Source organism: Hypanus sabinus, chromosome 6, assembly GCF_030144855.1.
Source record: "Hypanus sabinus isolate sHypSab1 chromosome 6, sHypSab1.hap1, whole genome shotgun sequence".
NCBI lineage: Eukaryota > Metazoa > Chordata > Chondrichthyes > Myliobatiformes > Dasyatidae > Hypanus > Hypanus sabinus.
Genome location: NC_082711.1, coordinates 104,607,221 through 104,633,468, shown reverse-complemented (window position 1 = coordinate 104,633,468; position 26,248 = coordinate 104,607,221). Strand labels below are relative to the sequence as shown.

The 26,248-nt window shown below is 44.7% G+C and overlaps 1 protein-coding gene across 1 annotated transcript in view; it reads right to left on the bottom strand.

The window, feature by feature from the left end:
- Nucleotides 1-9,408, bottom strand: part of LOC132395182 (general transcription factor II-I repeat domain-containing protein 2-like) — a 34,060-nt gene extending 24,652 nt beyond the window's left edge. The window contains exon 1 of the mRNA XM_059971476.1: nucleotides 9,124-9,408. Within this exon, the coding sequence (XP_059827459.1) occupies nucleotides 9,124-9,408 (285 nt within the window). The remainder of the gene's footprint in view (nucleotides 1-9,123) is intronic.
- Nucleotides 9,409-26,248: the final 16,840 nt, after the last annotated feature.

The following is a 26,248-nucleotide window of genomic DNA, read 5'->3' as shown; positions in this document are numbered from 1 at the left end:
CAGATTCAGAGCTGTAGTGGAAGCAAGCTGACTCCCGGCCTGAAGGAGGGCCTCAGCAGATTCAGAGGACTCACTCTGGTCTACATTTGCTTTCCATTCCTTCTGTTGTTCCTTTCACGGCCCACCGATCTGATCATTGTAGGAGCCACACAGTAAGCTGACCCATTCGCTCAGCTCCTTCCGCAGCACAATCCAGAACTAAACGTGTAGGGACAAATCTAATTAACGCTGATGGCATGCATTGCTTAATCAAAGTTATTACAGTATAATCAAAAATTCCCACCTATCCCAGTCATTTATATGCACCCAGGCTCAAAGACAGCTCTTTTCCTGCTGTTATAAGCCAAATGAACGGTCCTCTCTTGGATCAGAATCAGAATCAGGTTTATTATCACTGGCATGTGACGTGAAATTTGGGAACTTAGCAGCAGCAGTTCAATGCAGTGCATAATCTATCAGAGATTTACAACCATCTGCAGCTTCTATCTTCATTGACTCGACTTAAAATTGCGCATACTATGCTTAATTATTCCTCATATCTTGTTGAAAACATCACTCTGGGGTGTGTAGATTTTGTCTTCACTTTGAAACATTTGAACACATTATTTTACAATGTGAAGCATATAAGGTTGAAAGAAAGCAAATGGAGGCTGGACTACTAGCTTTGGGAGTTGACAGTTTTCATTTGAAAAATTTACCAAGTTATGGAAGTGACTTAAATTTAATTCCCAACATTGTCTTTCATTATTTACAATCTATAGGGCTTTTGGGGGTAATTTAATTTTCATTTGATGAAGAAATAGTAGGGATTTTATTTCCCAACTCTCTACACCATAGTCCAGTCCAGTTGGTGGCAGTAATGCACCTTTAAGTTGGACTGCCAGCTGCTAATGGAAGTCAGAAAAGGAAGAATTCATACTGACTGCATGTTCTTCACATTGTTGCATGGGTTTTTCTTGGGTGCCCTGATTTCCTCCTCCTTCTTGCAGGTTCATTGGCTGGTGTAAATTACCCCCAGTGGAAATGGGTGGCAGAAGGAATCGGGGAGTTGAAGGACATGTGAAAGTGTATAGGTTAAAAGAAGTTTGAAACGGAGCTGATGATACTTTTCAAAGAGCTGGTGTTGCCTTAATGGGCCAAATGGCCTCCTACATCACGAGAGAATATCTTGTGCTTGCGGCAGGGATGGGAAAGTTACCAGCAAAAGGGGCTACTGAAGCAGGTTGGTAAAGAAGTGAGGGAGCCCAAAGCAACGAATGATCTACTGGAGGAATTCAGCAGACTAGGCCGCAGATGTGGGAGGTCTTAGTCCTGATGCAAGGGTTCGATCTGACATGTAGACAGTTGCTTTCCTCCCACTGAAGGACAAGGGTTGTTCCTGCCAGTGAGATACAAGAGACTGCATAACCTAGAGGACCAGCATTCTGCTGAAGGAACTCAGTGGGTCGAGCAGCATTTGTAGGAGAGAAATCGTCAATGTGTCAGGTCTAAACCCCACAGAAGGACCATATCCTCCCATAGGTGCTGCTTGACCTGCTGAATTCCTTATTTATTGATCTTGAGCACATGTGCTGCTGGAGGATGGTGCCAGAGTCCTGGATTTTGGGCAAGGCTTAATCGACGCGGATTGGACTCCGTAGTTCACATTATGTTTCTGGCTTCTGGTCTCCCCCTTTCTTTGTTGCTGTTTTGATTGGGGCAGCCCGCAGATAGCAAACGACACAGTGCTAGATTGAACTGACTGACTGAGCTGAAATAAATATGCCTGGACTTCTTCCATTTTGTGTTTTATATTCTGTGTTTCTTTGCTCTTTTTTTGCCGCTTGCACAATTCACTTTTTTTTTCGCATTGGGGTGTGATGTTTTCCTTGAATAGGTTCCATTGTATTTCTTTCTTTCTTGGCTGTCAATGGGCAGACGAATCTCAGAGATGTATACCGCACACATGCTATGATAATAGATGTACTTTGAATAAACAAGGAGGATAGCTAATGTTTAAGAAAGACTCTAACAATAAGCCAAAAAATTATAGGCTGGTGAGACTGACATCAGTGGTGGGTAACTCATTGGAAGGTGTTCTTAGAGTCAGGATTTGAATAGACAGGGCCTGGTTAGGGATAGTCAGTATGGCTTTTTGTGGAGTAGGTCAGGTCTAATCAACCTTATAGTTTTTTGAGGAGGTTACCAGGAAAGTTGATGAAAGAAAGGATGTTGTCTACAAGGACTTCAGCAAGGGCTTTCACAAAGTCCGACCTGGGAAGTTGGTCCAGAAGGTTCAGTTGCTTAGCATTCAGGATGAAGTAGTAAATTGGATTAGACATCGACCACAGGAGGAACCAGAGAGTGGTAGTAGATGGTTGTCTCTCTGAGAGTTTGGTGAGTAGTGGTGTGCTGCAGGAATCCATTGTTACTTATCAGCAATATCAACAATCTGGATGGAAAGGTGGTAAACTGGATCAGCAGATCTGTAGATGACACCGAGATTGGGGGGCGGGGGTGGGGTGGGGAGTAGTGGACAGTGAGGAAGGCTATCAAGGCTTGCAGCAGGTGCTGGACCAGCTGCAAAAATTGGCTGAAAATAGCAGCTGGAATTTATTGCAGACAAGTGTGAGTCATTACACTTTGGGTGGATAGACCAGGTTAAGACACTGAAGAGAGTAGTAGAACAAATGAAGCTGTGTATACAGATTAATAATTGCTTGACAGTGGTGTCCCAGGCAGATGGGGTCATAAAGAGCACTTTTGGCACATTGGCCTTCACAAATCAGAGTATTGAGTACAGGAATTGAGGTCGAATCACAAACAGGAGAAAATCTGCAGATACTGGAAGTCCAAGCAACACACACAAAATGCAGTCAGTTCCTTCAGCATTTATTTGTGCACAGGAATTGGGATGTTATGCCAAAGTTGTGCAAAACATTGGTGAGGCCATATTTGGAGTATTGTGTGCAGTTCTGCTCATCTACCTACAGGACAGATATCAATCAGATTGAAAGAGTACGGAGAAAATTTACAAGGATGTTACCGGAACTTGAGGACTTGAATTTTAGGGAAAGATTGAATATGTTAGAACTTTATTCCCTGGTGCATATTGGTTTATTATTTGTCACATGTTCCAAAATACACTGAAAATCTTTTGTTCTACATGCTCATCAAGACAGATAATGCATATAGAGGTACATAGTAGAAAGAAAAACAGAATGCCTAATATAGTGTTACAGTTATGGAGGTTGTGCAGAGAGAGTTGACAGTTTAGGTACAATGGCCATGGTGAAGTAGACTAGGAGGTCAAGAGTTATGAAAGGTTTATTCAAGTTCAAAAGTTTGAAGTAAATTCATTATCGAAAATATCTCAGCATATACAATCCCAGGATTAATTTTCATACAGGCATACTCAATGTACCAAAACCATATTAGAATCAATTAAAGATAGCAGACAACTAATGTGCAAAAGAGAACAGACTATGCTAATACAAAAAGAAAGAGAAAAAAAATAGTTATAATTATATTAATATCAGATAAATAAGTAATTATTATTGAGAACATGAGATGAACAGTCACTGAAAGTGACTCCATAGGTTTTGGGAACATTTCAGTGATGGGATGAGTGAAGTTATCCCTATGGTTCAAGAGTCTGATGGTTGAGGGGTAATAACTGTTCCTGAACCTGGTGGTGTGAGTGCTGAGGCTCCTCTACCCTTTTCCTGATGACAGTAGCAAGGAAGAGAGCACGACCTGGTGGTGGAGTTCCCTGATGGTGGACTCAGCTTTCCTGTGACACTACACTGTGTCAATATGCTCAATGATCGAGTGGGCTTTACCCATGATGGACTGGTCTGGATTCACCACTTTTTGAAGGATTTTTTTTTCATTCAAGGGCGTGGGTGTTTCCATACCAGGCTGTGATGCAGCCAGCCAAAATACTCTCCACCACACTTCCATGATAGTTTGTCAAAGTTTTAGATATCATGCCGAAACTTCAAAGGAAGTAGAGACACTGCTGTGCTTTCTTCGTAATTGCACTTACATTCTGGGCTCAGGACAGATCCTCTGAAATGATAACAGTGAGGAATTTAAAGTTGCTGACCCTCTTCACCTCTGATCCCCCGATGAGGACTGGCTCATGGACCTCCAATTCCTCCTCCTGAAGTCAACAATCAGCTCCTTGGTCCTGACATTGAGCAAGAATTTGTTGTTGCACCACTTAGCCAGATTTTCAATCGCCCTCCTAAATCCTGATTCTTCACCACCTTTGACTTGGCTTACAACACTGCTGTTGTCAGCAAACTTGAATATGGCATTCGAGCTGTGCTTAGCCACACAGTCATAATTGTAAAGTGAGTTGAGCAGGGGGATAAGCACACAGTCTATTTTGCACCTGTGCTGATGGAGATCATGGAGCAGATACTGTTGCCAATCCAAAATGTCTGGGGTCTTTAAGTGAGGAAATTGAGAATCCAATTGCACAAAAAGGTATTGAGGCCGAAGTCTTGAAGCTTATTGATTGGTGTTGAGGGAACGATACTTTTAAATGCCAAGCTGTACTTGATAAAGAGCATCCTGATGTATGTATCATTGCTATCCAGATGTTCCAGGGCTGAGTGAAGAGCCAATGAAATGGCATCCTCTGTGGACCTGTTATGCCAATAAGCAAATTGGAGCGGATCCAAGTTGCTTCTCAGGCAGGAGTTGATACACATCATCACCAGCCTCTCAAAACACTTCATCACTGTGGATGCAAGTGATGTTGGACGAAAGTCACTGAGGCAGGTTACCGCATTCTTCTACGGCACCAGTAGGTATAATTGAAATCTATTATGTGGGTGCCTCAGACTGCCGAAGATCTCAGAGAACACTTCAGCCCGTTGATCAGCACAGGTCTTCAGTGCTTGTTTGGTACCTATCGGAAATCAGAATGTATAATATACTGTTACACTTAAAGTGGAAGTGCCATGCAAGTAGACAAGTTAGGTCCAATGGTCTCAATAAGGTAGACTAGCAGATAAAGTGTTTATCTTTTAGTGTATGAGAGGTCTATTTGAGAATCTGATAAGGGACTGGTAGACAGCATGATTCTGCACCTTTTCATGAGAAAATTACATCAATAAAATAACAATAATTTTTTATTAAAACGCCTTAGCAACCTTCAGATGAGCTCAGAGGATGGAGTACATACTCAGTGGGTTCCCGTTAATTGAGACACATCAGGATCGGTACATTTTGTCCCAATTAGGTGGCTGACCCAATTATCCAAAGGTTCATGGAAATAGTTAAAAAGACAATTGTTTTGCTGTTTATTGCTAGCAAATTGTCAGTGACAATCACTGCTTTTTAAACTCAAACATGTAGAGACACTATTTAAAAACTGTTCGCTAAAGCGCAGTGTAGTGTCTAACAGCCACAAGGCATACTCGTGGCAGGCTCAAGTTAGAAGATATTCAGCAGCAGTCTCCTGCCCCTATTAAGTGGTATAGAGTGTCAAATAAATGAAAAGGAATCCCGGCTATTTTCTCGATTAGTTTTTGTCCTTTATGAGTTGTCACAAATAAGTGGCTGCCCCAATTAACTGGAAGTCACTGCATATTTCAGTACATTAACTAAGTAGTACTAAAAGAGAGCAAAAATAGAGAGGTTGTGTTCATGGTTGTTTCATCATCCATTCCAAAATCTGATGGCGGAGGTGAAGAAACTGCTCCTAAAACGTTGAGTGTGTGTCTTCAGATTCCTGTCCCTCCTCTCTGACGGTAGCAATGAGACGAGAGCATGTCCTGGGTGACGGGGGACCTTAACGTTGGATGCCACCTTTTTCAGGTATCACCTTTCGAAGATGGCCGGCTGGTGGCATAGTGGCATCAGCGCCGGTCTTCGGAGCAAAGGCTCCCGAGTTCAAATCCAGCCGGCTCCAAAAAACCCGGAGAGGGATGGGCTCTGCCAGGTTTCAGATGCCCAAGACACACCGTGTGATCAATCACCAAAAAGATTGGGGCAAAAAGCTTGTCATGTCGGCGCCCCGACGACTCCACCAGGAGTTAACACACACGCACACTTACTTTTGAAGATGTCCTCAATGCTGGGTGGCTGGTGCCCATGATGGAATATACACTAGCTGCTGCGTGTCATTTCACGAGGAAGTGTGTCAGAGGGGAACAACTATTCTGTTCCTTATCATTGTACAGTGACCTACTGTATTTGACGTCTCCCCTCCATCCCTCTCCTAACTACCTCTCACTGGATGGGAACAATTGGATGGCACCTGAAAATGCCAGGGTTTTAGATGCTACGAGGTTGGGATGTCTTACTTTCCTGAGGAATTTAGTATCGGGGTGGGTGGGGGGGCTACTTTCAGAATGAAAAGGCTGTCCCATTTAAGATGGAGCTGGCTATTATCTAAATGGGGAGAAGGTTCAAACATCAGAGGTGCAGAGGAACATGGGAGTCCTCATGCAAGAGTCCCAGAAGGTTAATTTACAGGTTGAGTCTGTGGTAAAGAAGGTAAATGCATTGTTGGCATTTATTTCAAGGGGAATAGAATGTAAAAACAAGGGGATAATGCTAAACCTTTATAAGACACTAGTCAGGCCACATTTGGAGTACTGTCAATAGCTTTTGGTCCCATATCTCAAAAAGAGTGTGTTGTCATTGGAGAGAGTTCAGAGGAGGTTCACAATGATGATTCCAGGAAAGAAGGGGTTAACATATGAGGAGCACTTGGCAGCTTTGGGCCTGTACTCACAGGAATTTAGAAGAATGTGGGTGGATCTCATTGAAACCTACTGAATGTTAGAAGGACTAGACAGGGTGGATGTTGAGAGGATGTTTCCTATGGTGGGGGGTATCCAGAACTAGAGGGCACAGCCTCCAAGTTGAGGGGTGACCCTTTAGAAACAAATCCTTAAAAATGAGGATTCTTTTTAGCCAGAGAGTGGTGAATCTCTGCCTCAGACTGCAGTGGAGATCAAGCCTGTGGGTATATATAAGGTGGAAGTTGATCATTTTCTGATTGGTCAGCGCATCAAAGCATCTGGTGAGAAGGCAGATGTATGGGATTAAGTGGGATCCGGGATCAGCTATGATAGAATGGTGGAGCAGACTCAATGGGCTGAATGGCCTAATTTTGCTCCTATGCCTTATGGTCTTATGAGGAGGAATGTCTTCTCTCAGGGGATTGTGAATCCCTGCAGCTCTCTACACCAGGGAGGCGATGAACTGAGTCTTTGAACTCAAGGCCAAGATAGATGGCATTTTATGCTAGAGGATTAAAGTTCAAAGTAAATTTATTATCAAAATACAGTAACACTGAGATTCATTTTTTGTGGGCATACTCAATAAATCCAAGAAAACACAACAGAATCATTTAAAGTCCACCCCTACCAGAATGGATAAACATACAGTGTGCAAAAAACAATAAACTATTTAAATACAATAATAATAATAAAAAATGAATAAGCAATAAATATCAAGAACATGAGATGACACATCCTTGAAAGTGAGTCCATTGGTTGTGCAAACATTTCAGTGAAGGGGCAAGAGAAGTTATCTCCTCTGGTCCAAGAGCCTGGTGGTTGAGGGGTAGTAACTGTTCCTGAACCTGGTGGTGCGAGTCCTGAGGCTCCTGTACCTTCTTCCTGATGGCAGCAGTGAGAAAGGAGCATGGCCTGGGCGGTGGGGGTCTGTGAATGATGGATCTGCTTTCCTGTGACAGCGATCTGTGTAGATGTGCTCAGTAGGGGTGAGGGATTCCCTGTGGTGGACTGGGCTGTATCCGTTACCTTTTGTAAGTCCTACTGGATACACAGTGGATCTAGGTGTTATAAGGAACAGACAGGGAAATGGAGATGAGGCCAAGTTCAGAGTAAACAACCCTCCACTGGAAGAAACCGTCATGTGTGTGAGGAAGAGGATTTTCGATATTTTGGGTCAAAACCTGCATCAGCAGTCATCCTGCGAGATGTTTGCTTCTCCAGGTTCCAGAATGTGCAGCAGCATGTGTCTGCAGAGAAAGCACAATCTGACTGAATGGCAGACTGCCTGGAGGGGGTACGTATCCCAGTCCTGCTCCTATCTGCTCTGCTGTTATAAACACAGGAGATTCTGCAGATACTGGAAGTCACGAAAAATCATCATCCTTGTTATGTGACATGGGCAATCATGGTCTTTGACCATGATTCTTCTTGGGAAGTTTTTATACAGAAGTGGTTTGCCACTGCCTTCTTCTGGGCAATGTCTTTACAAGACGGGTGACCCCAGCCATTATCAATACTCTTCAGACATTGTCTGCCTGGCATCAGTGGTCACATGACCAGAACTTGTGATCTGCACCAGCTGCTTGTACAACCAACAACTGCTCTCTCATGGCTTCACGTGACCCTGATCAGGGGGTAAGCAGGTGCTGCACCTTGCCCAAGGGTGACCTGCAGTCTAGCAGAGGGAAGGAGAGCCTTATAACTCCTTTAATAGAGACGTAACTCCACCCAGCTATCCATGGAAGTCCAGAGTAACACACGCACTGCTGAAGGGACCCAGCAGGTCAGGCAGCATCCGTGGGGAGGAATAGACTCATCAGTCCTGACGAAGGGTCGACTGTTTATTCCTCTCTATAGATGTCTTCTATTTTTATGCAGCTTTGATTTTATAACTCTCTTGCATGTATTGGACTCTCTCAGTCTCTGGCCTTGTCACTACCTTTAATTCCCCTCTCCATTTCCACCAACCACACGACCTGCTCTTCTTCTAATCCACAGCCCACCATCTCGGCTTCCTCTCCCACTCCTACAAGTTTGCCCAGACTCGGTAGTTACCCAGTTCCAGTTTTCTGGGCTTTTATTGTTCTGATGCCTTTAAATGCCTGTCTTAAGCTCTGTATTTCGACCCTGCCTCTCTTCTTTTCTGTTTTTCAAGCTGGCCCTTATAATCAGAAGAGACGTTCAATTACCACAAAGGACCTATAGAAGAGCAATTTGTACTATCTTTCGGTGTTTGCTGTGGGAATGCACAGTTTAGCGTGGGGTGCCTACATTTTGCTGGATAGGTAAGTACAGCTATCTAATCTGAACATACGATAGTGAGAAAGCTCCTTAGTGGTAGGTATGGAATGACAAGATCGAGAGTTCTTGTGCCAGGTACCTGACAGGCATGTGTCCCGGTGATATCTGACAGCTGGCGCAATCCCAAGATCAGCCCTGCTTTGGGACAGAAACCGTTTGACAGACTGCATGAGCCGAGACTGCAGCCTTCTGTTTCACCTCTGTCAGTTCTGTGTGTTGAGCTGCTGACAACGTACAAGCTGGAGTCCAGGAAGCCAAGATTTGTTCCTACGTTCAGCTTGTCTCTCCGGATCTTCTTTGTCGGGGGAAGTCTCGCGGTGGGAGCGGATGACTGGGAATGGGTCTTGAGGCTGGCCCTTCTCATTCCCTCCTACAACGCTGAATCTTTGATGCAAAGCCGGGCAGCAAGGCAGCTGCTTTGAGCTGTTCCACTGAGGTTATGAGAGCATAACAAGGGCCAAACTTCCCATCAGTCGTGACGGGCTTGACTGGCAGCTCTCTCTGGCATCAAGCTTTCTGTTGCAACTTCGACTCCCCTCAGGGCATCTGGATTTCACTCAGCAAGGGCCTTCTGTCTTGACAGGCTAATCTGATCAGGTGAACATAATACTGAACTTAGCGTTGTGGAAGTTCTTACCAAAGTATCAAATGATAAAAAGAAAGCAAATTCTGTTTCCAGCTCCATTGGTGAACCGTGGCTTTGCATGGACAGATTCACTACATCAGTCGACTCAGCCGGTCGCGAAAGCACCTCCCTTACCAAGGAGAACAAGAATAGAAATGTCATGGGAAAACCATCACCTCCAACGTGTAGACCGCACTGACTCAGATACAGAAGCCTGGATACCCCGCCAAACTGCAGATGAATTATGATAGTTCTATACACCAATACCACATCCTGAGCACAGAAAATGAATAAACCCTTCCAGCTGTGTAACACTCTGTAAGGTTTCACTGCCAATGTAATGGCTTCTCTGCAATGTTCCACTGCTGAGGTAATGGTTTCTCTGTAGCAGCAATGTCGGGTTATGATGAGAGATAATGGGGCATGTTAGCCAATGAGCGGGATGTTGTTCTTTCTCGTGGGCCTGGGAGCTGGGAATTCGCGGTCTTTTGCCAGGGAGAGATGAGGAGAGAAAACGCAAATGGAGAGAGTTGGTAGACCGCCGGATGGAGTGGACGGTGCAAGAGTCTGAAGGTCAGTGACAATTGGAGGAGGTCGATGGTGGGTGAACGGCCTTATCAGTGAGCTACAACCTTGTGCAATAGTCTGTTTCATGAGAATGGGCCCTTTTTTTTGTTTTCTTTGCTAACCATAGTCAAATTAAGAATTATAAAGCTCAATTGTTGAATCGCATATTGTGTACTGTTTGTTATTTTGAGGTACTGATTTGTAACAGGGGACACATCACACAGCATCCACCCAAACGAGATTTCTTGTTTGGCCGGGCCGGGGGCTATCATCCCCTATATTAAGCTGCTAGCTGAAGTGAGAGTTACAATTGTGGAGGCTACGTCTGGGACTGATTCCATTGGATGCTGCGTGATTATCCTAAGTGGTGTGGATATTCGTACTCTGGGTGAATTGTTAATTTGCCTGTTAGGTACTGTTAAAGATGTGATTGTGAGCAGAGGTTTGATAAAATGCAGACCAGCGCTGAGGTAGCGATAGCTGGGGGCAGAGATTTCAAAGAGAGGGTTTTATTGTTCCTGGGGAGTGAGGGGAAGGAGTGGTCGGATTTGGAATATCTAATTAGTCCCTGTCCTCCAGTGAAGAGTGAGAATTCTGAGTTAGTATCTGTCCTTCCCTTTAACCATATATAACCATATAACAATCACAGCACGGAAACAGGCCATCTTGGCCCTCCTAGTCCGTGCCGAACCCTTAATCTCACCTAGTCCCACCTACCCGCACTCAGCCCATAACCCTCCACTCCTTTCCTGTCCATATACCTATCCAATTTTACCTTAAATGACACAACTGAACTGGCCTCTACTACTTCTACAGGAAGCTCATTCCACACAGCTATCACTCTGAGTAAAGACATACCCCCTCGTGTTTCCCTTAAACTTCTGCCCCCTAACTCTCAAATCATGTCCTCTAGTTTGAATCTCCCCTACTCTCAATGGAAACAGCCTGTTCACGTCAACTCTATCTATCCCTCTCAAAATTTTAAATACCTCGATCAAATCTCCCCTCAACCTTCTATGCTCCAATGAATAGAGACCTAACTTGTTCAACCTTTCTCTGTAACTTAATTGCTGAAACCCAGGTAACATCCTAGTAAATCGTCTCTGCACTCTCTCTAATTTATTGATATCTTTCCTATAATTCGGTGACCAGAACTGCACACAATATTCCAAATTTGGCCTTACCAATGCCTTGTACAATTTTAGCATTACATCCCAACTTCTGTACTCAATGCTTTGATTTATAAAGGCCAGCGTTCCAAAAGCCCTCTTCACCACCCTATCTACATGAGACTCCACTTTCAGGGAACTATGCACAGTTATTCCTAGATCTCTCTGTTCCTCTGCATTCCTCAATGTCCTACCATTTACTCTGTATGTTCTATTTGGATTATTCCTGCCAAAATGTAGAACCTCACACTTCTCAGCATTAAACTCCATCTGCCAACGTTCAGCCCATTCTTCTAACCGGCATAAATCTCCCTGCAAGCTTTGAAGATCCACCTCATTATCCACAACACCTCCTACCTTAGTATCATCGGCATACTTACTAATCCAATTTACCACCCCATCATCCAGATCATTTATGTATATTACAAACAACATTGGGCCCAAAACAGATCCCTGAGGCACCCCGCTAGTCACCGGCCTCCATCCCGATAAACAATTATCCACCACTACTCTCTGGCATCTCCCATCTAGCCACTGTTGAATCCATTTTATTACTCCAGCATTAATACCTAACGACTGAACCTTCTTAACTAACCTTCCATGTGGAACTGTCAAAGGCTTTGCTGAAGTCCATATAGACTACATCCACTGCCTTACCCTCATCAACATTCCTCGTAACTTCTTCAAAAAATTCAATAAGGTTTGTCAAACATGACCTTCCACGCACAAATCCATGCTGGCTACTTCTAATCAGATCCCCTCTATCCAGATAATTATAAATACTATCTCTAAGAATACTTTCCATTAATTTACCCACCACTGATGTCAAACTGATAGGTCTATAATTGCTAGGCTTCCTTCTAGAACTCTTTTTAAACAATGGAACCACATGAGCAATACGCCAATCCTCCGGCACAATCCCCGTTTCTAATGACATCTTAAAGATCTCCGTCAGAGCTCCTGCTATTTCTACACAAACTTCCCTCAAGGTCCTGGGGAATATCCTGTCAGGATCCGGAGATTTATCCACTTTTAAATTTCTTAAAAGCGCCAGTACCTCCACCTCTTTAATTGTCATAGGTTCCATAACTTCCTTACTTGTTTCCCACACCTTAGACAATTCAATATCCTTCTCCTTAGTGAATACCGAAGAGAAGAAATCATTCAAAATCTCTCCCATCTCCTTCGGTTCCACACATAGCTGACCACTCTGATTCTCTAAGGGGCCAATTTTATCCCTCACTATCCTCTTGCTTTTAATATAACTGTAGAAACCTTTGGGATTTACTTTCACCTTATTTGCCAAACCAACCTTGTATCTTCTTTTAGCTTTTCTAATCTCTTTCTTAAGATTCCTTTTACATTCTTTATATTCCTCGAGCAATTTCTTTACTCTTACATTCTTTATATTCCTCGAGCATTTATTCTGGTGAATAAATGGAAAAATTGGGTTCATAGTCCCTGCTATGGTAGGCTCTGCCTCTTCTCTGGAATTACATCCACCCCTAAAGGGGAAGAGGAGTATGAGACTTGGGCGGAATGGACCTCTTAGTTAATAGATGAGTGGCAGTACTCTGATGACGTAAAGCGACAGAGATTGGTTGAAAGTTTGAATGGGTGGGCCGCTGATGTTGTGAGAGCCGTCAGGTTGAAGTATCCCTTAGCAACTGTGAGTGATTACCTGTGAGCACTGGAAGGTTCTTTTGGCCCAACTGGGAGCCCAATGGAGCTCATGGTGGGGTTTCAGAACATGCGTCAGGAGAAGGGGGAGAAGCTTTCCACTTTTATTTTTCGGTTAGAGAGGCAACTAAATTGCTTACTGCGCAGAGGGGTCTTTCAGGTGGCTGAGGTGGATCAGTTAAGAATGGACCAGATAGCCAAGGGTGCACAGTCCCAGGACCTGATTGCTTGGGGTCTCTAACAGTGTTGTAAGACGTGCCCCCCTTCATCTTTTTTTGAGCTGATCAGAGAGGTACAGGAAGAGGAGAATGCAACGGAGGACTCCGTCAGCAGAGTACAGTCCTCAGTAGTGGTCCCCTGCGGTGAAGTAACCTCAGATAGCCTTCCCCAGGGTGCGGTAGAGGAGATTGTGGCAGAGATGAGAACGGAGATATGTTGGCTGTTATCAGCGGGTGTGACCCCCCCCATATGATGGAGCTGATGGGGGCAGGGGGGCTGATTCCCCGAGGGGACGAACATTGCGGAGGGCTGCTGGCAGCAGGTGTCACGCCACAAGGAGGGTGAGCCCCCGGGTACCTCAGCAGAGAGAGTCGTTGGGAAAACTCAGAGGAGACCCAGTGAGGGAATGACCTGTTGAATCGGGGGAACACGTTCCCAGCAATACACCAAGGAACCCCCAAAGGCAAAACTCCCTGTTCCTGAAGGCTTAGTGGGATCACACCCGTGTGTCGCTACGGATAGAGGGTGTTTATGCCAAAGCCATACTTGATGCCAGGTCACGGGTCACGTTGTTGTATAGTTTGTTTTACAACCGGTATCTGAAGCATTTACCATTGACCCCATTCAGGGCACTGGAGATCTGGGGGCTTAGTGCCTGTGATTATCCGTACAACAGTTATTTGTCAGTGAAGCTGGAGTTCTCGGAGGCCGATGTGGGAGTGTCTGAGGTCCTTGATACATTAGTGCTGGTGTGTCCCGACCCTGTTGAGAAGGGTGGTGTTTCAGTTCTGGTGGGGACCAACACCCCTCTTGTGAGGAGACTCACGGGGGCCTCCATGGAGAAGGCTGGAGAGAGCTTTCTGGGAACATTGTCCGATCACCCGGTGTTTCGAGCTGCTTTTGAGGAAGGGCGTGGCTGCATCAGGCTGGATACTGAATTTAGACGAGGGACTGTGTGGTTCACCAGGTCGAAGCCAATGGTGGTACGGCCCGGGAAAGTAGCGAGAGTGATGGGGACACCCAAATTTCACGGAGTGCCTGAGGGTGAGGCCCTCTTAGTGGACACTCTCTCTGGAAGACCACGAGGGGGAGTTGGGATTTCCTGCTGGGGTACTGGTGAGGCCGGAATTGCAGATGCCCTCAGTTGTACAGGCGAGCAGGATGCCAGTGATTATCAGGAACACTACGAAGAGGGAAGTCACCTTCAAGCGGGGCATGTCTCTGGCACATTTGTTCCCTGGTGACGGTAATGTCTAGTGTCAGCATTTGCGTAAGTTGAAGGAAGCTGGAATCATCACCGAGTCCCGAAGCCCCTATGTGTCCCCAATAATAGTGACCCGAAAGAAGAATGGGAAGATACAGATGTGTGTGGACTATAGGACTCTGAACAGGCACACCATCCCTGGCCAGTACACTGTCCCGAGGATTGAAGACTGTTGGCCTGTCTGAGTGGTGCAAAGTGGTTCAGTGTGCTGGACCTGAGGAGTGGATATTACCAGATCCCCATGAGTGAGGTCGACAAAGAGAAAACGGCATTTATATGTCCTCCGGGATTTTCCAGTTCGAAAGGATGCCCCAGGGCATCTTGGGAGCTCCTGCAACCTTCTAGCGGGTCATGGAGAAGACGATGGGAAATATTAACTTGCTTTAGGTATTGGTGTATCTAGATGACCTCATAATATTTGACTCCACCTTGGAGGAACATGAAGCGAGGCTGCTGAAGGTGCTGGGTCGCCTGAAAGCTGAAGGGTTAAAACTTTCCCTGGACAAGTGCCATTTTTCCCAAATGCCTGTTAGCAAAGTTTGGCATATAGTCTCACGGGATGGAGCAGCTACAGATCTGGCTAAGGTAGAGGCGGTCACCACTTGGCCAAAACCCCAGACTGTGAGCGCTCAGCTCTTGTTCCTCAGGTTCTGTGGTTAGTATTGGAGGTTCGTGAAGGGCTATGCAAAAGTGAGTCACCCGTTCAATCAGCTTCTGTGCAGTTACCCTCCCTTGGGGAAGAAAGGGAGTGGGAGAAAAGGCCAGGAGGGTGGAGAGAATCTTAGCCCGTCGGAGCCCTTTGGACCGAGGTGGGATGCAAAATGTGAGGAGGCCTTTCAGTTGCTGAAGAAGCTGCTGACCCAGGCGCTGGTGCTGGCTTTTGCAGACCCCGATTGCTGTAGGTACTGCACATGGAAGCCAGCCAAGAGGGTTTAGGGGATGTCCTGTATCAGGATCAGGGCACTGGGCTGAGACCCATTGTATTTGTCAGCCAGTCTGTCACCCTCTGAGAAAAACTATCCCACGCACAAGTTGGTATTTCTGGCGTTGAAATGGACAGTGGTGGATAAGCTGAGTAACTACCTCTTGGGGGCCAAGTTTGAGGTGAGGAAGGACAACAACCCCCTAACTTATATCCTGACCTCGGCGAAACTGGATGCCACAGGCCATCAGTGGTTGGTGACGTCGTCTGCCTATGATTTCAGCCCGAAGTACCGGCCGGGAAGCAGGAACATTGATGCTGATGCTTTGTCCCAATGGGTGCATGAGGGACTGGTCAGGGACGAGGAGTGGGAGAGCGTTCCAGCCCTGGGGTGAAGGCCCTGTGTCAGTTTTCCATCATCGTGAAGACAGAGGAAAAGGAGGGGCAGGATCAAGCGGTGGATCAATTGGGAGCTTCTGATGATGCCATCCCCCAGGTGTACTGTAACCTGACTGCTCTGAAGACAGATCAGCTGCCGGAATTGAGTTCTGGGGAAGTGGCTGCTGCTCAGTGAGATGACCCGGGCATTGGTACCATTTGGGCAGCAGTGGAAAAGGGGGACATGGTCCAAACGGAGAAGACGAAACATGCCTCAGTGTCTCCATTACTGTGAGAATGACCTAGGTTGGAGTTGAAGAACCAGATCCTTTATCGGGTCTCGTCACCCCCAGACCCACGTTGGCGTTGCCAGCTGGTTCTGCCCGAGAAGTATCGGAGGATGGCATTGAAGTCACTGCATGATGATGCTGGACATTTGGGGGTGGAAAAGACCAATGGATTTCCCAGAGACTGGTTTTACTGGCCCCGGATGAAGTCGAAGGTCTAAGAATACTGCAAGTCATGTATTCAATGCATACGGTGGAAGTTACTGCCTATGCGGGCAGCTCTCTTGTCCCACTTGCAGAGTGCGGGGCCTCTGGACCTGGTGTGTATGGATTTCCTGTCAATAGAACCCGATGCCACGGCGAATGTCTTAGTCATCACGGACCACTACACAAGATATGCTCAGGCTTTTCCTACCGAGGACCAGAGGGCATCTATGGTGGCCAAAGTGTTATGGGAGAGGTATTTCATCTATTATGACTTTCCCAGTGACCAGGAATGAGAATTCGAAAGCAGACTCACCTATGAGTTACTGGGCATACTTGGAGTGGAGAAGTTGAGGACCATGCCCTATTACCCACAGGGTGATCCCCAGCCAGAGTGGTTTAATCAGACCTTGCTAGACATGCTCAGGACCCTGGAGATCATCAAGAAGAGCAGGTGGAGTCAACATATTGGACATCTGGTTCCCTGTTCCAACTGTACACGCAATTAAGCAACTAGGTACTCACCATATTATCTGATGTTTGGGCACGAGGCAAGGTTGGCCATTGACCTTTGTTTTGGGACTGACGAGGGTGATTTGCCACGAAAGACCTATCTGAATTATGTGTGAATCATGAGAAGGGAGCTGAAAAGGATTTATGAAATAGCTGTGGTCGCGGCTGCCAAGCAGAATCAAGGAAATAAGATGAGTTAAGATCAAAAGGTGAGGTTTCCCCAACTCCCGCTAGGAGACTGAATCATCATAAGGAATTCGGGACTACCTGGGACGCATAAATTGGCTGATTACTGGGCGGCTACGCCCCAAGTGGTGGAGAGTCAAATGCCAAGCCTACCAGTTTTCCAGGTGAAACCAGAGGATGGGAATGGGCTTGTCAAGGTTCTCCATCAGAACCACTTGCTGCCCCTGGGACAAGAGGTTCAGGTAGACCCAGAGACTGACCTGGAGCCTTCACCTAGTAAGCGGACTCTTCGGAAACATGGGGCGACTGCAGGACCCACAGCAGCAGAGGTTAGGATGGCCTCCACCCCTGAGATGGATACTGATTTGGAGGACAAGGACCTGGTTGTGCAGTATATGCTGCCTTTCGCTAACTCCCAGCCCTTCTCCCGCTGTGTCAGGTGAAGTTGCAGGGGGTTGCTATTTGTGAACAGCCTGGGTTGCAGTGGGATTCTGCAGGGGAGGAAGTGGGGCTTGGGCATGGGACAGAGGGGTCTGAGTTGCGGGGGGGGGGGGGGGCATGAATGATAGGTCGAGGGAGGACTCACCGGGTAGTCCGTAAGTATCCGCAGTCGTGTCTGAACCTGAAGAGTTAGGTGAGGGGGTACGGAGGTCTCAGAGAATTAGCAGACCACTGGATAGGCTGGCCTGCATAGCACCAGGGGAACCGAGTGTGAACCCTACTCTTTATGTCACTGCCTTGTAACTTTGTGTTTTGCAGGAAGGGTTGGCGAATTATCTCAATGTCATGAGGAGATGACTAAATTTGGTGGGGGGGTGGGAGAGTGTAACACGCTGTAAAGTTTCACTGCCAATGTAATGGCTTCTATGTAGTGTTCCACTGCTGAGGTAATGGTTTCTCTGTAGCAGCAATGTTTGGGTTATGATTAGAGATAACGGGGCATGATATCCAATGAGCGGGATGTTGTTCTTTTTTGTGCGTCTGGGAGCCGGGAATTCGTGGGTCTTTTGCCGGGGAGAGATGAGGGGAGAGTTGGTAGACCGCCGGATGGAGTGGACTTGGACCGAGGGTCCGAAGGTCAGCGACGTTCGGAAGAGGTCGATGGTGGATGAACGGCCTTATCAGTGAGCTACGATCTTGCGCAATAGATTGTTACACGAGAATGGGCCCTTTTTCTTTTTTTGTTTTCTTTACTAACCATGTTGTCAAATCAAGAATTATAAAGCTCAATCGTTTAATCACATACTGTGTACTGTGTGTTATTTTGGGGTACTGATTTGTAACAGGGGACACATTGCGCAGCATCCACCCAAACAAGATTTCTTAAGTTTGGCTGGGCCGGGGGCTATCATCCTCTATATTAAGCCATTAGCCATAGCGAGAGTTACAGCTGTCAGCTGGATGGGTTTTTGAAGCTGGAAGTTGTGGGCTGAAGGGGAAGTTGGAAATCAGATGGGAGAGCTGCTGAGTCTGAGTCAGGATCGAGTTTATTATCACTGACATATGTGGTGAAATTTCTTGTTTTTGTGGCAGCAGTAGAGTGCAAGACAAAAAAATATTATAAGTCACAACCAAATAAAATAAATAGTGAGGTGCAGAGCATTCAGAGATCTGATGGTAGAGATGAAGAAGCTGATCCTAATTGTCAGGCTCCAGTATCCACCCCTTCATGGTATTAATAAGAAGAGGGACCATCCAAGATGTTGAAGGTCCTTCTTGGTGGACACCACCTTGTTGGGTCACCACCCGTTTGGTAGCGGGAAGCTTTGTGCCCATCTGGACCAACATGACCATGATTGATCCTGGCAAATTTTTCTACAGAAGTGGTTTTCTGCTTCAAGATGGGTGACCTCAGCCATTATCAATACTCTTCAGCCTTTGTCTGCCTGGCGTCAGTGGTCAGATAACCAGAACTTGTGATCTGCACCAGCTGCTCATACGACCACACACCACCTGCTCCCATGGCTTCGATTGATGGGGGGGGGGGGGGGGCAAGCAGATGGTGCACTTTGCCCAAGACTGAACTGCAGACTAGCTGAGGGAAGCAGCACCTTACACTTTCTTTGGTAGAGATGTATCTCCATCAACCCCAACCACTTGCCACGGGTACAGTGGAAATCAACCTGAGAAGGCCGGGTCTAGTAATACAAACAAGTGTTACAAACTGGGGTCTTTCCTGGTTCTAAAACACAAAATACTTAATTGCAGAAGTATTCACCCCCTATAATATGACACACCAAATTATCACTGCTGCAGCCAATTGGCTTTAGAAGTCACATAATTAGTTAAATGGAGATCACCGTGTGCAGTCAAGGTGTTTCAATTGACTTTAGTAAAAATACACCCATATCTAGAGGGTCCAACTGCTGGTGAGTCGGTATCCTGGCAAAAACTACACTGTGAAGACAAAAGAACACTCTAAGCAACTCCACAAAAATGTTATTGAAAAGCACAAGTCAGGAGATGGATAAAGAAAATTCCCACGTCACTGAATATCCCTTGGAGTACAGTTAAGTCAATCATCAAGAAATGGAAAGAATATAAAACAGCTATAAATCTGCCTAGAGCAGGCTGTCCTCAAAAACCAAGTGAATGTGCAAGAAGGGTTTAGTGAGGGAGGCCACCAGGCGACTTATGACAACTCTGGAGGAGCTACAAGCTTCAGTGGTTAAGATGGGAGAGACTGTGCATACAACAACTGTTGCCCAGGTGCTTCACCAGTCACAGCTGTACGGGAGAGAGGCAAAAGAAAAGCCATTGTTGAGAAAAAACTCACATGAAATCTCAGCTAGAGTTTGTCAGAAGGCATGTGGGAGACTGAAGTCAGCTGGAAGAAGGTTCTCTAGTCTGATGAAACCAACATTGAGCTTTTTGGCCATCAGACTAAATGCTATGTTTGGTATTAGCCTATGTTCTGGAATCCATCTGGGTTGGGGGCTAACCGCTCCTGTCAGTGCTGCCCTCTGGTGTTTGCATGGTGGAAGAACAAGCTGGACCAGAGCAACTTCCCGTGCATTGCCAGTGACGACACTCAGGGACTTGGGCTGTATTCTTGTTTTTCTTGTGACTGTATGTTTTTCTGAAATCATAACCATATGTGCTATTAATGCTGTGTGTTATGTGCAACGGGGCTTATGCAATGTGCTGTGGGTAACGTGTCCTGTACGTTCACTCCAGAGGAATGCTGTTTCCTTTAGCAATATTCATGTATAGCTAAATGATAATAAAACTTGAATTTTCACATGAACTTGAATGGTCCAGTATACTCTCCTATCAGATTCCTTCTTCTTCTTCAGTCCTTTACCACTTCCACCAATAAACTCCCAGCTTCTTAAATCATCCCTTTTCCCCACCCCTACCAACTGGTTTCACCTATCAGCTCTCAGCTTGTACTCCATCCCTCCCCTCCATCTTATTACTCAGGCTTCTTCCCACTTTCTCTCCAGTCTTTATTCCTCTCCTTGGATGCTGCCTGACTTGCTAAGTTCCTCCACCACTTTGTGTGCGTGTGTACCTCGAGATTTCCCTCATCCACAGAATCCCTTGTGCTTATTATATAGGTCTTGCTGCAACGAATGCAAAGTTCTGGAGGAACTCAGCAGTTCAGGCAGCCTCTATGGAGGGAAATAAGCAGCTGAAAGTTCAGATTGAGGCCCTTCATCAGGACTGGCAAGGAAGGTGGCTTAATGAAGAGTCTTGCCCAAAACGTTAACTGTCTATTTCCCTCCGTAAGCTGCCTAATTCCTCCAGCATGTTGCCCAGGATCCTGCATGCAGTTTGAGAGTGCTTAATTTGTTTCAGTCAATGTGTGTTGCACTGGTGTCAGCAAACATTCTCTCTTCTGATTATTTGATGACTATGAGATCATTGATAATGTAGCTGAAGATACTTGGCCTACTTTGAGGAACTGAGGCTGGGATGATTGACTTCCAATAACCTAAGCTCAAAGTTCCAAATAAACTTATTGTCAAAGTACGTGTAATCACCATATGCAAATCTGAGATACCTTTTCTTGCAGGCATTCACAGTAAACTCAAGAAACACAATAGAATCAAGGAAAGACCACACTCAATAGAACAGACAAACAACCAATGTGTAAAAGACAACAAATACAAAAAGAAAAAAAATAATAATAATAGTATAACAAAGGCAATAAACACTTTCGTTATACCCATATTATCATATTCTTTTGGCATAATATCTTGGTCCAAAACAGATCTGGAAAGTTTACAAAGAAAAATAAGAACTGAAATGACAACTTTTAGAAAAGACGATATACACTCGAACACACTTAGATTAACATTACCTGGACAGAAGGAGGAAGAGGATTAATAGGCATAAACATTTGATGCAGCAGTCCCAGATAAAATTTCTAAGGAAGTATTTTCATCAACCAAAACAGGATTCAGCATTCTATGTGAGCACAGGCAATTCTGATAAGAAGTGCACACCACTAAACTTAAATGAAAGCACAACCCAGAAAAATGAAGAAATTATCACTACAGAAGAAAAAGTGAACCAATAGAAGAGCATGCCCCTCCATGGAGGACGTCCCCACAATCTGAGCAGACTAGACATTGTCAGGGAAGCATCGAATGCCTGATTCAAAGTTGGAGACCCCTTCCCAGAAGCAGAGGGGTTCCTTGTGACAATACTCAAAAAAATATCAAAAATACATAACAAAAGACCAACAAATTCAAGATGATAAATGCAGAAAATGCCAAGAGAAACCGGAAAAAAAATCAACCTGCGGCAGTTGAACTCAATCTTATCACATAGACAAGCACAATCAAGTGGCAAGCATCATTCCACAAAATATTGCTTAAAATACTAACTCTTGAAAGACACTATTCCTTCCTATAAATACAGCGAATACATGTCTGGTCCAGTTTTAGAGTCAAGAGTCCTGCAAATTATATTATGGCTAATCCATCATTATAGGTTGGACTATCCATAAGAACTGACCAGATATAATATTAAATGTGTTACGTACCCCGTAACTGGGTCACTTACCAGCAAAGATAGAGAGGTCCGTTGAAGTCTGATGGTACTATTTTTAACAGTATTTATTGATAAAATACACAAAAATAATAGCAATGCAAACATACTGATGATATAAGTCGTCAATACTAAATCTAAAAGTGCGGGTATAATAATAATCAATAAGAAATAGCTCTATCGTTGTCTAGGGGATAATGTATTGTCCGATGGAAATATAAAAGTCACTGCAGTTCATTCAAGCTGCAGTGTTTTGGTTGGAGAGAAAGACGGGTTAAAACTTGCCCAGTCCTTTTATGATGTCAATCCTTCGAGAGTCATTGGGAGTTGATTTCCCCGTTGTTAGCTAAAAACCTTTCTTCCGTGGTAAAGGCCCACCGATTCCGGGGCAAATGGAAATGGACACACGTGGCCTTCTCAGTGGCTTCCGCTATTACGGGATCGCTAGTGTTTCTTCTGGTGCATCTGAGGGGCTGTTCCCACAGTCCTTCTTTTATCCTGACTCACAGGGTCTCCGATGTCAATCAGGTTGGGGATGATGCAATCCCTCCACCAACCAGCCCACTTTGCCTGAGGGCTTCCACGAAGCACAGTATTTTAATACACAATTCCATCTCCAAGAGACAATAGCCGTTTCCCGTAGCTTTATATCGCCGGGGGGGGGGGGGGGGGTCAAGACATTCCAAATGTCTCTCTCTCATTTCCTGGGTCTCCGGACCCAAATCAATAGCGATCTGGCGATTCTCAAAAAGGAGGGGGCTGCAGGCGTAACAAAACAAGCAAGAACTTATTTAATAGATACAGCCATTCCAAACACACATAACTTGTATAAATCAATAAGAGAAAAGCACAAGAAATACGCCAAACTAAAAGAGGACATTGAAGGACTATGGAACATGAATAAGGTATACATTATCCCAATAGTAATATCTATTGGGATCATCCCAAAGTCACAACACAATAGCATTAACCAATTAGACCCACACAGAAATATGTATGTAAATCCCCCAAAAGTCACGATACTAGGCAGTTTCTAGACTATTACAAACACCATTAGAATAGTCTGAAAGTTCCTAGCCACCTTGAGCCAAGAAAAAAACAGAAATACAATAATAATAATAAATATCAAGAACATAAGATGATGAGTCCTTGAAAGTGAGTTCATAGATTGTGGGAACAGTTCAGTGATGGGGCAAGTGAAGTTGAGTGTAGTTACCCCTTTGGTCCAAGAGCCTGATGATAGAGAGTTTATAACTGTTCCTGAACCTGGTGGTGTGAGTCCTGAGACTTCTGTACCTGTACCTGGCACAGCAAGAAGAGAGCATGGCCTGGGTGATGGGGGTCTTTGAATGATGGAGGGCACTAATTCTCACCTCACCTTTGGAATTCAAATCAAAGACACCCACTATAAGTATCCATTAAACAGCACAAGCAACTCTGCATTTTAAACCTTAAATCATTCCATTGTAATTCAAAGTTTACAATTTGATGACTGATTGCGCAAACATATTTAATTCTCATTTTGACATGGTGTTGATTAGTGTCTGTTATATTAAGGTCTCTGTTCTTTGTTCCTGTAATCATGTTCTCCATCTCCTTTGTATTGCTTTTTGTTTAGTTTTGGTTGCTTCTATTATCAGCACTGCTAAATCATGGGTTTTGGAAGAGTGATAAATATGAGTCACCTCCTTTATTTAACGTAAACATGAGAAAGTCTGCAGATGCTGGAAATCCAAAGCAACATGCACAAAAGTGCTGGAGGAACTCAACAGGTCAGGCAGCATCTATGGAAATAAACAAATAGTCGATGTTTCGGGCTGCCACCCTTCTTCAGGACTGGAAGGGAAGGGGGAAGATCTTCCTCCAGCATCTTGTGTGTGTTGCCATATTTAACTTACTGCCTTTCTTTGCAGATGTGGACTTAGAGAAACTGGCTCCCCACTTTATGCAAGGGGAATAATTAATTTGTTTGCTGTGAACTCTGAGACTGGATTCAGCTTAAGAATTTGCACTTATGTCATCCCCTTGACATAGAAAGAAAATCCTGCCGACGGATGCAGAAGGTAAAAATGGGCAGAAGCAACTGAAGAAATTAATGCGAGGGATGATTGAAAAAGGACGGAGTTGGAGGGGAGAAAATGTTTAAGAAGGAAAGCCCAGAGTTTGGGGGTTAGTTGAAGTCAGGGCTGTCAAAAATGGGTGAGGTGAATGAGACATGTGTGAGCCAATGCAGTCATAGAATCACATTAACAGAGACTTCAGCTCACCACGTCACAGCCAAGCAACAACCACTGAACCACATGAGGCTCATTTGCCTACACTTTGTCCATACCCTTCTGTACCACAGTGATTCAAATTTTCAAATCTTCAAATCTTTCCATTTATTAGAGAATGTATACAGTTTGCTAACTAAATCTCTTACTCTTCACAGACATCCATGAAAAACAGAAAAACTCCAAAGGAATGAATGGAAGAAAAAGATTAGAACTGCACAGCCCCTTCTCCCCCTCCCCTAGACAAGCAGCAGAGCATTAACCTCCCCCTCCCCCTTCCCCGAACCTATTTTCAGCATCATGCCATAAGATACAGCAGTAGAATTAGGCTATTTAGCCCATCCAGTCTGCTCCGCCATTTCATTATGGCTGATCCAATATTCCTCTCAGTCCCAATCTCCTGCCTTCTATCTGTATCCCTTTAGCCTTGAGCAATAAAGAATCTATGAACCTCTGCCTTATATATAAAGACTTGGCCTTCACAGCTGTCACAGATTCCACATATTCCACAGATTTGCCACTTTCTAACTAAAGAAATTCCTCCTCACCTCCATTCTAAAAGGACATCCCTCTCTTCTGAGGCTGTGTCCTCTAGTCTAAGGCTTTCTCACCATAGGAAACATCCTCTCCACATTCACTATATCAAGACCTTTCATCATTAGATGGGTTTCAAACAGGTCACCCCTCATTCTTCTGAATTCTTGTGAATACAGGCCCAGAGCCATCAAAGACTCTCTATATGACAAGCCTTTCAATTCTGCAATCATTTTTGTGAACCTCCTTTGAACCGTCTCTAGTTTCAGTACATCCTTTCTAAGATAAGTTGCCAAAAACTACTCACAATACTCCAAGTGAGACCTCACCTGTGCTTTATAAAGTTTCAACATTACATCTTTGCTTTTATATTCTAGTCATCTTGAAATTAACCTTTAGGGAATCCTGCACAAGGACTCCCAAGTCCCTTTGCACTTCAGTTTTTAGTATTTTGTCTCTGTTTAGAAAATAGTCAACCCTTTCATTTCTTCTTTCAAAGTTCATGACCATACACTTCCCAGCACTGTATTCCATCTGCCATTTCTTTGGCTATTCTCCTAATCTAAGTCCTTCTGTAGCCTCTCTACTTCCTCAACACTACCTGCCCCTCCACCTATCTTCATATCATCTGCAAACTTTGCAGCAAAGCCATTAATTCCATCATCCAAATCATTGACATATAACTGTAAAGAATGGGTCCCAACACAGACCTCTGTGGAGCACCACTAGTCACAGGCAGCCAACCTGAAAAGGTTCCTTTTACTCTCACTCTTTGTCTCTTGCCAATCAGCCACTGTTTTATCCATATTAGAATCTCTCCTGTAATACCATGGACTCATAGCTTGCTAAGCAGCTTCATGTGTGGCACCTTGTCAAGTGCTTTCTGAAAATCCAAGTACACAACATCAACCAATTCTATTTTGTCTACCCTGCTTGTCATTTCTTCAAAGAATTCCAACAGATTTGTTAGACACGATTTTCCCTTGAGGAAATCATGCTGACTATGGCCTATTTTATCAGGTGCCTCCAAGTACCCTGAGACCTCATCCTTAATAATCAACTCTACTGAGGTCAGAATAACTGGCCTATAATTTCCTTTCTTCTGCCTCTCTCCCTTCTTGAAGAGTGGAGTGACATTTGCAATTTTCCAGTCTTCCAAAACCATTCCAGAATCTCGTGATTCTTGAAAGATCATTAGTAATACCTCCATTATCTCTGCAGCTATGTTTTTCAGAACTCTGGCGTGTACACCATCTGGTCCAAGTAATGTATCTAACTCCAGATCTTTCGGTTTCCTTTTTTGCTTCTCTCTAGTAATGACAGAGATACCTGGAAGTTCCACCACACTGCTAGTGTCTTCCACAATAAAAACTGTTGCAAAATAC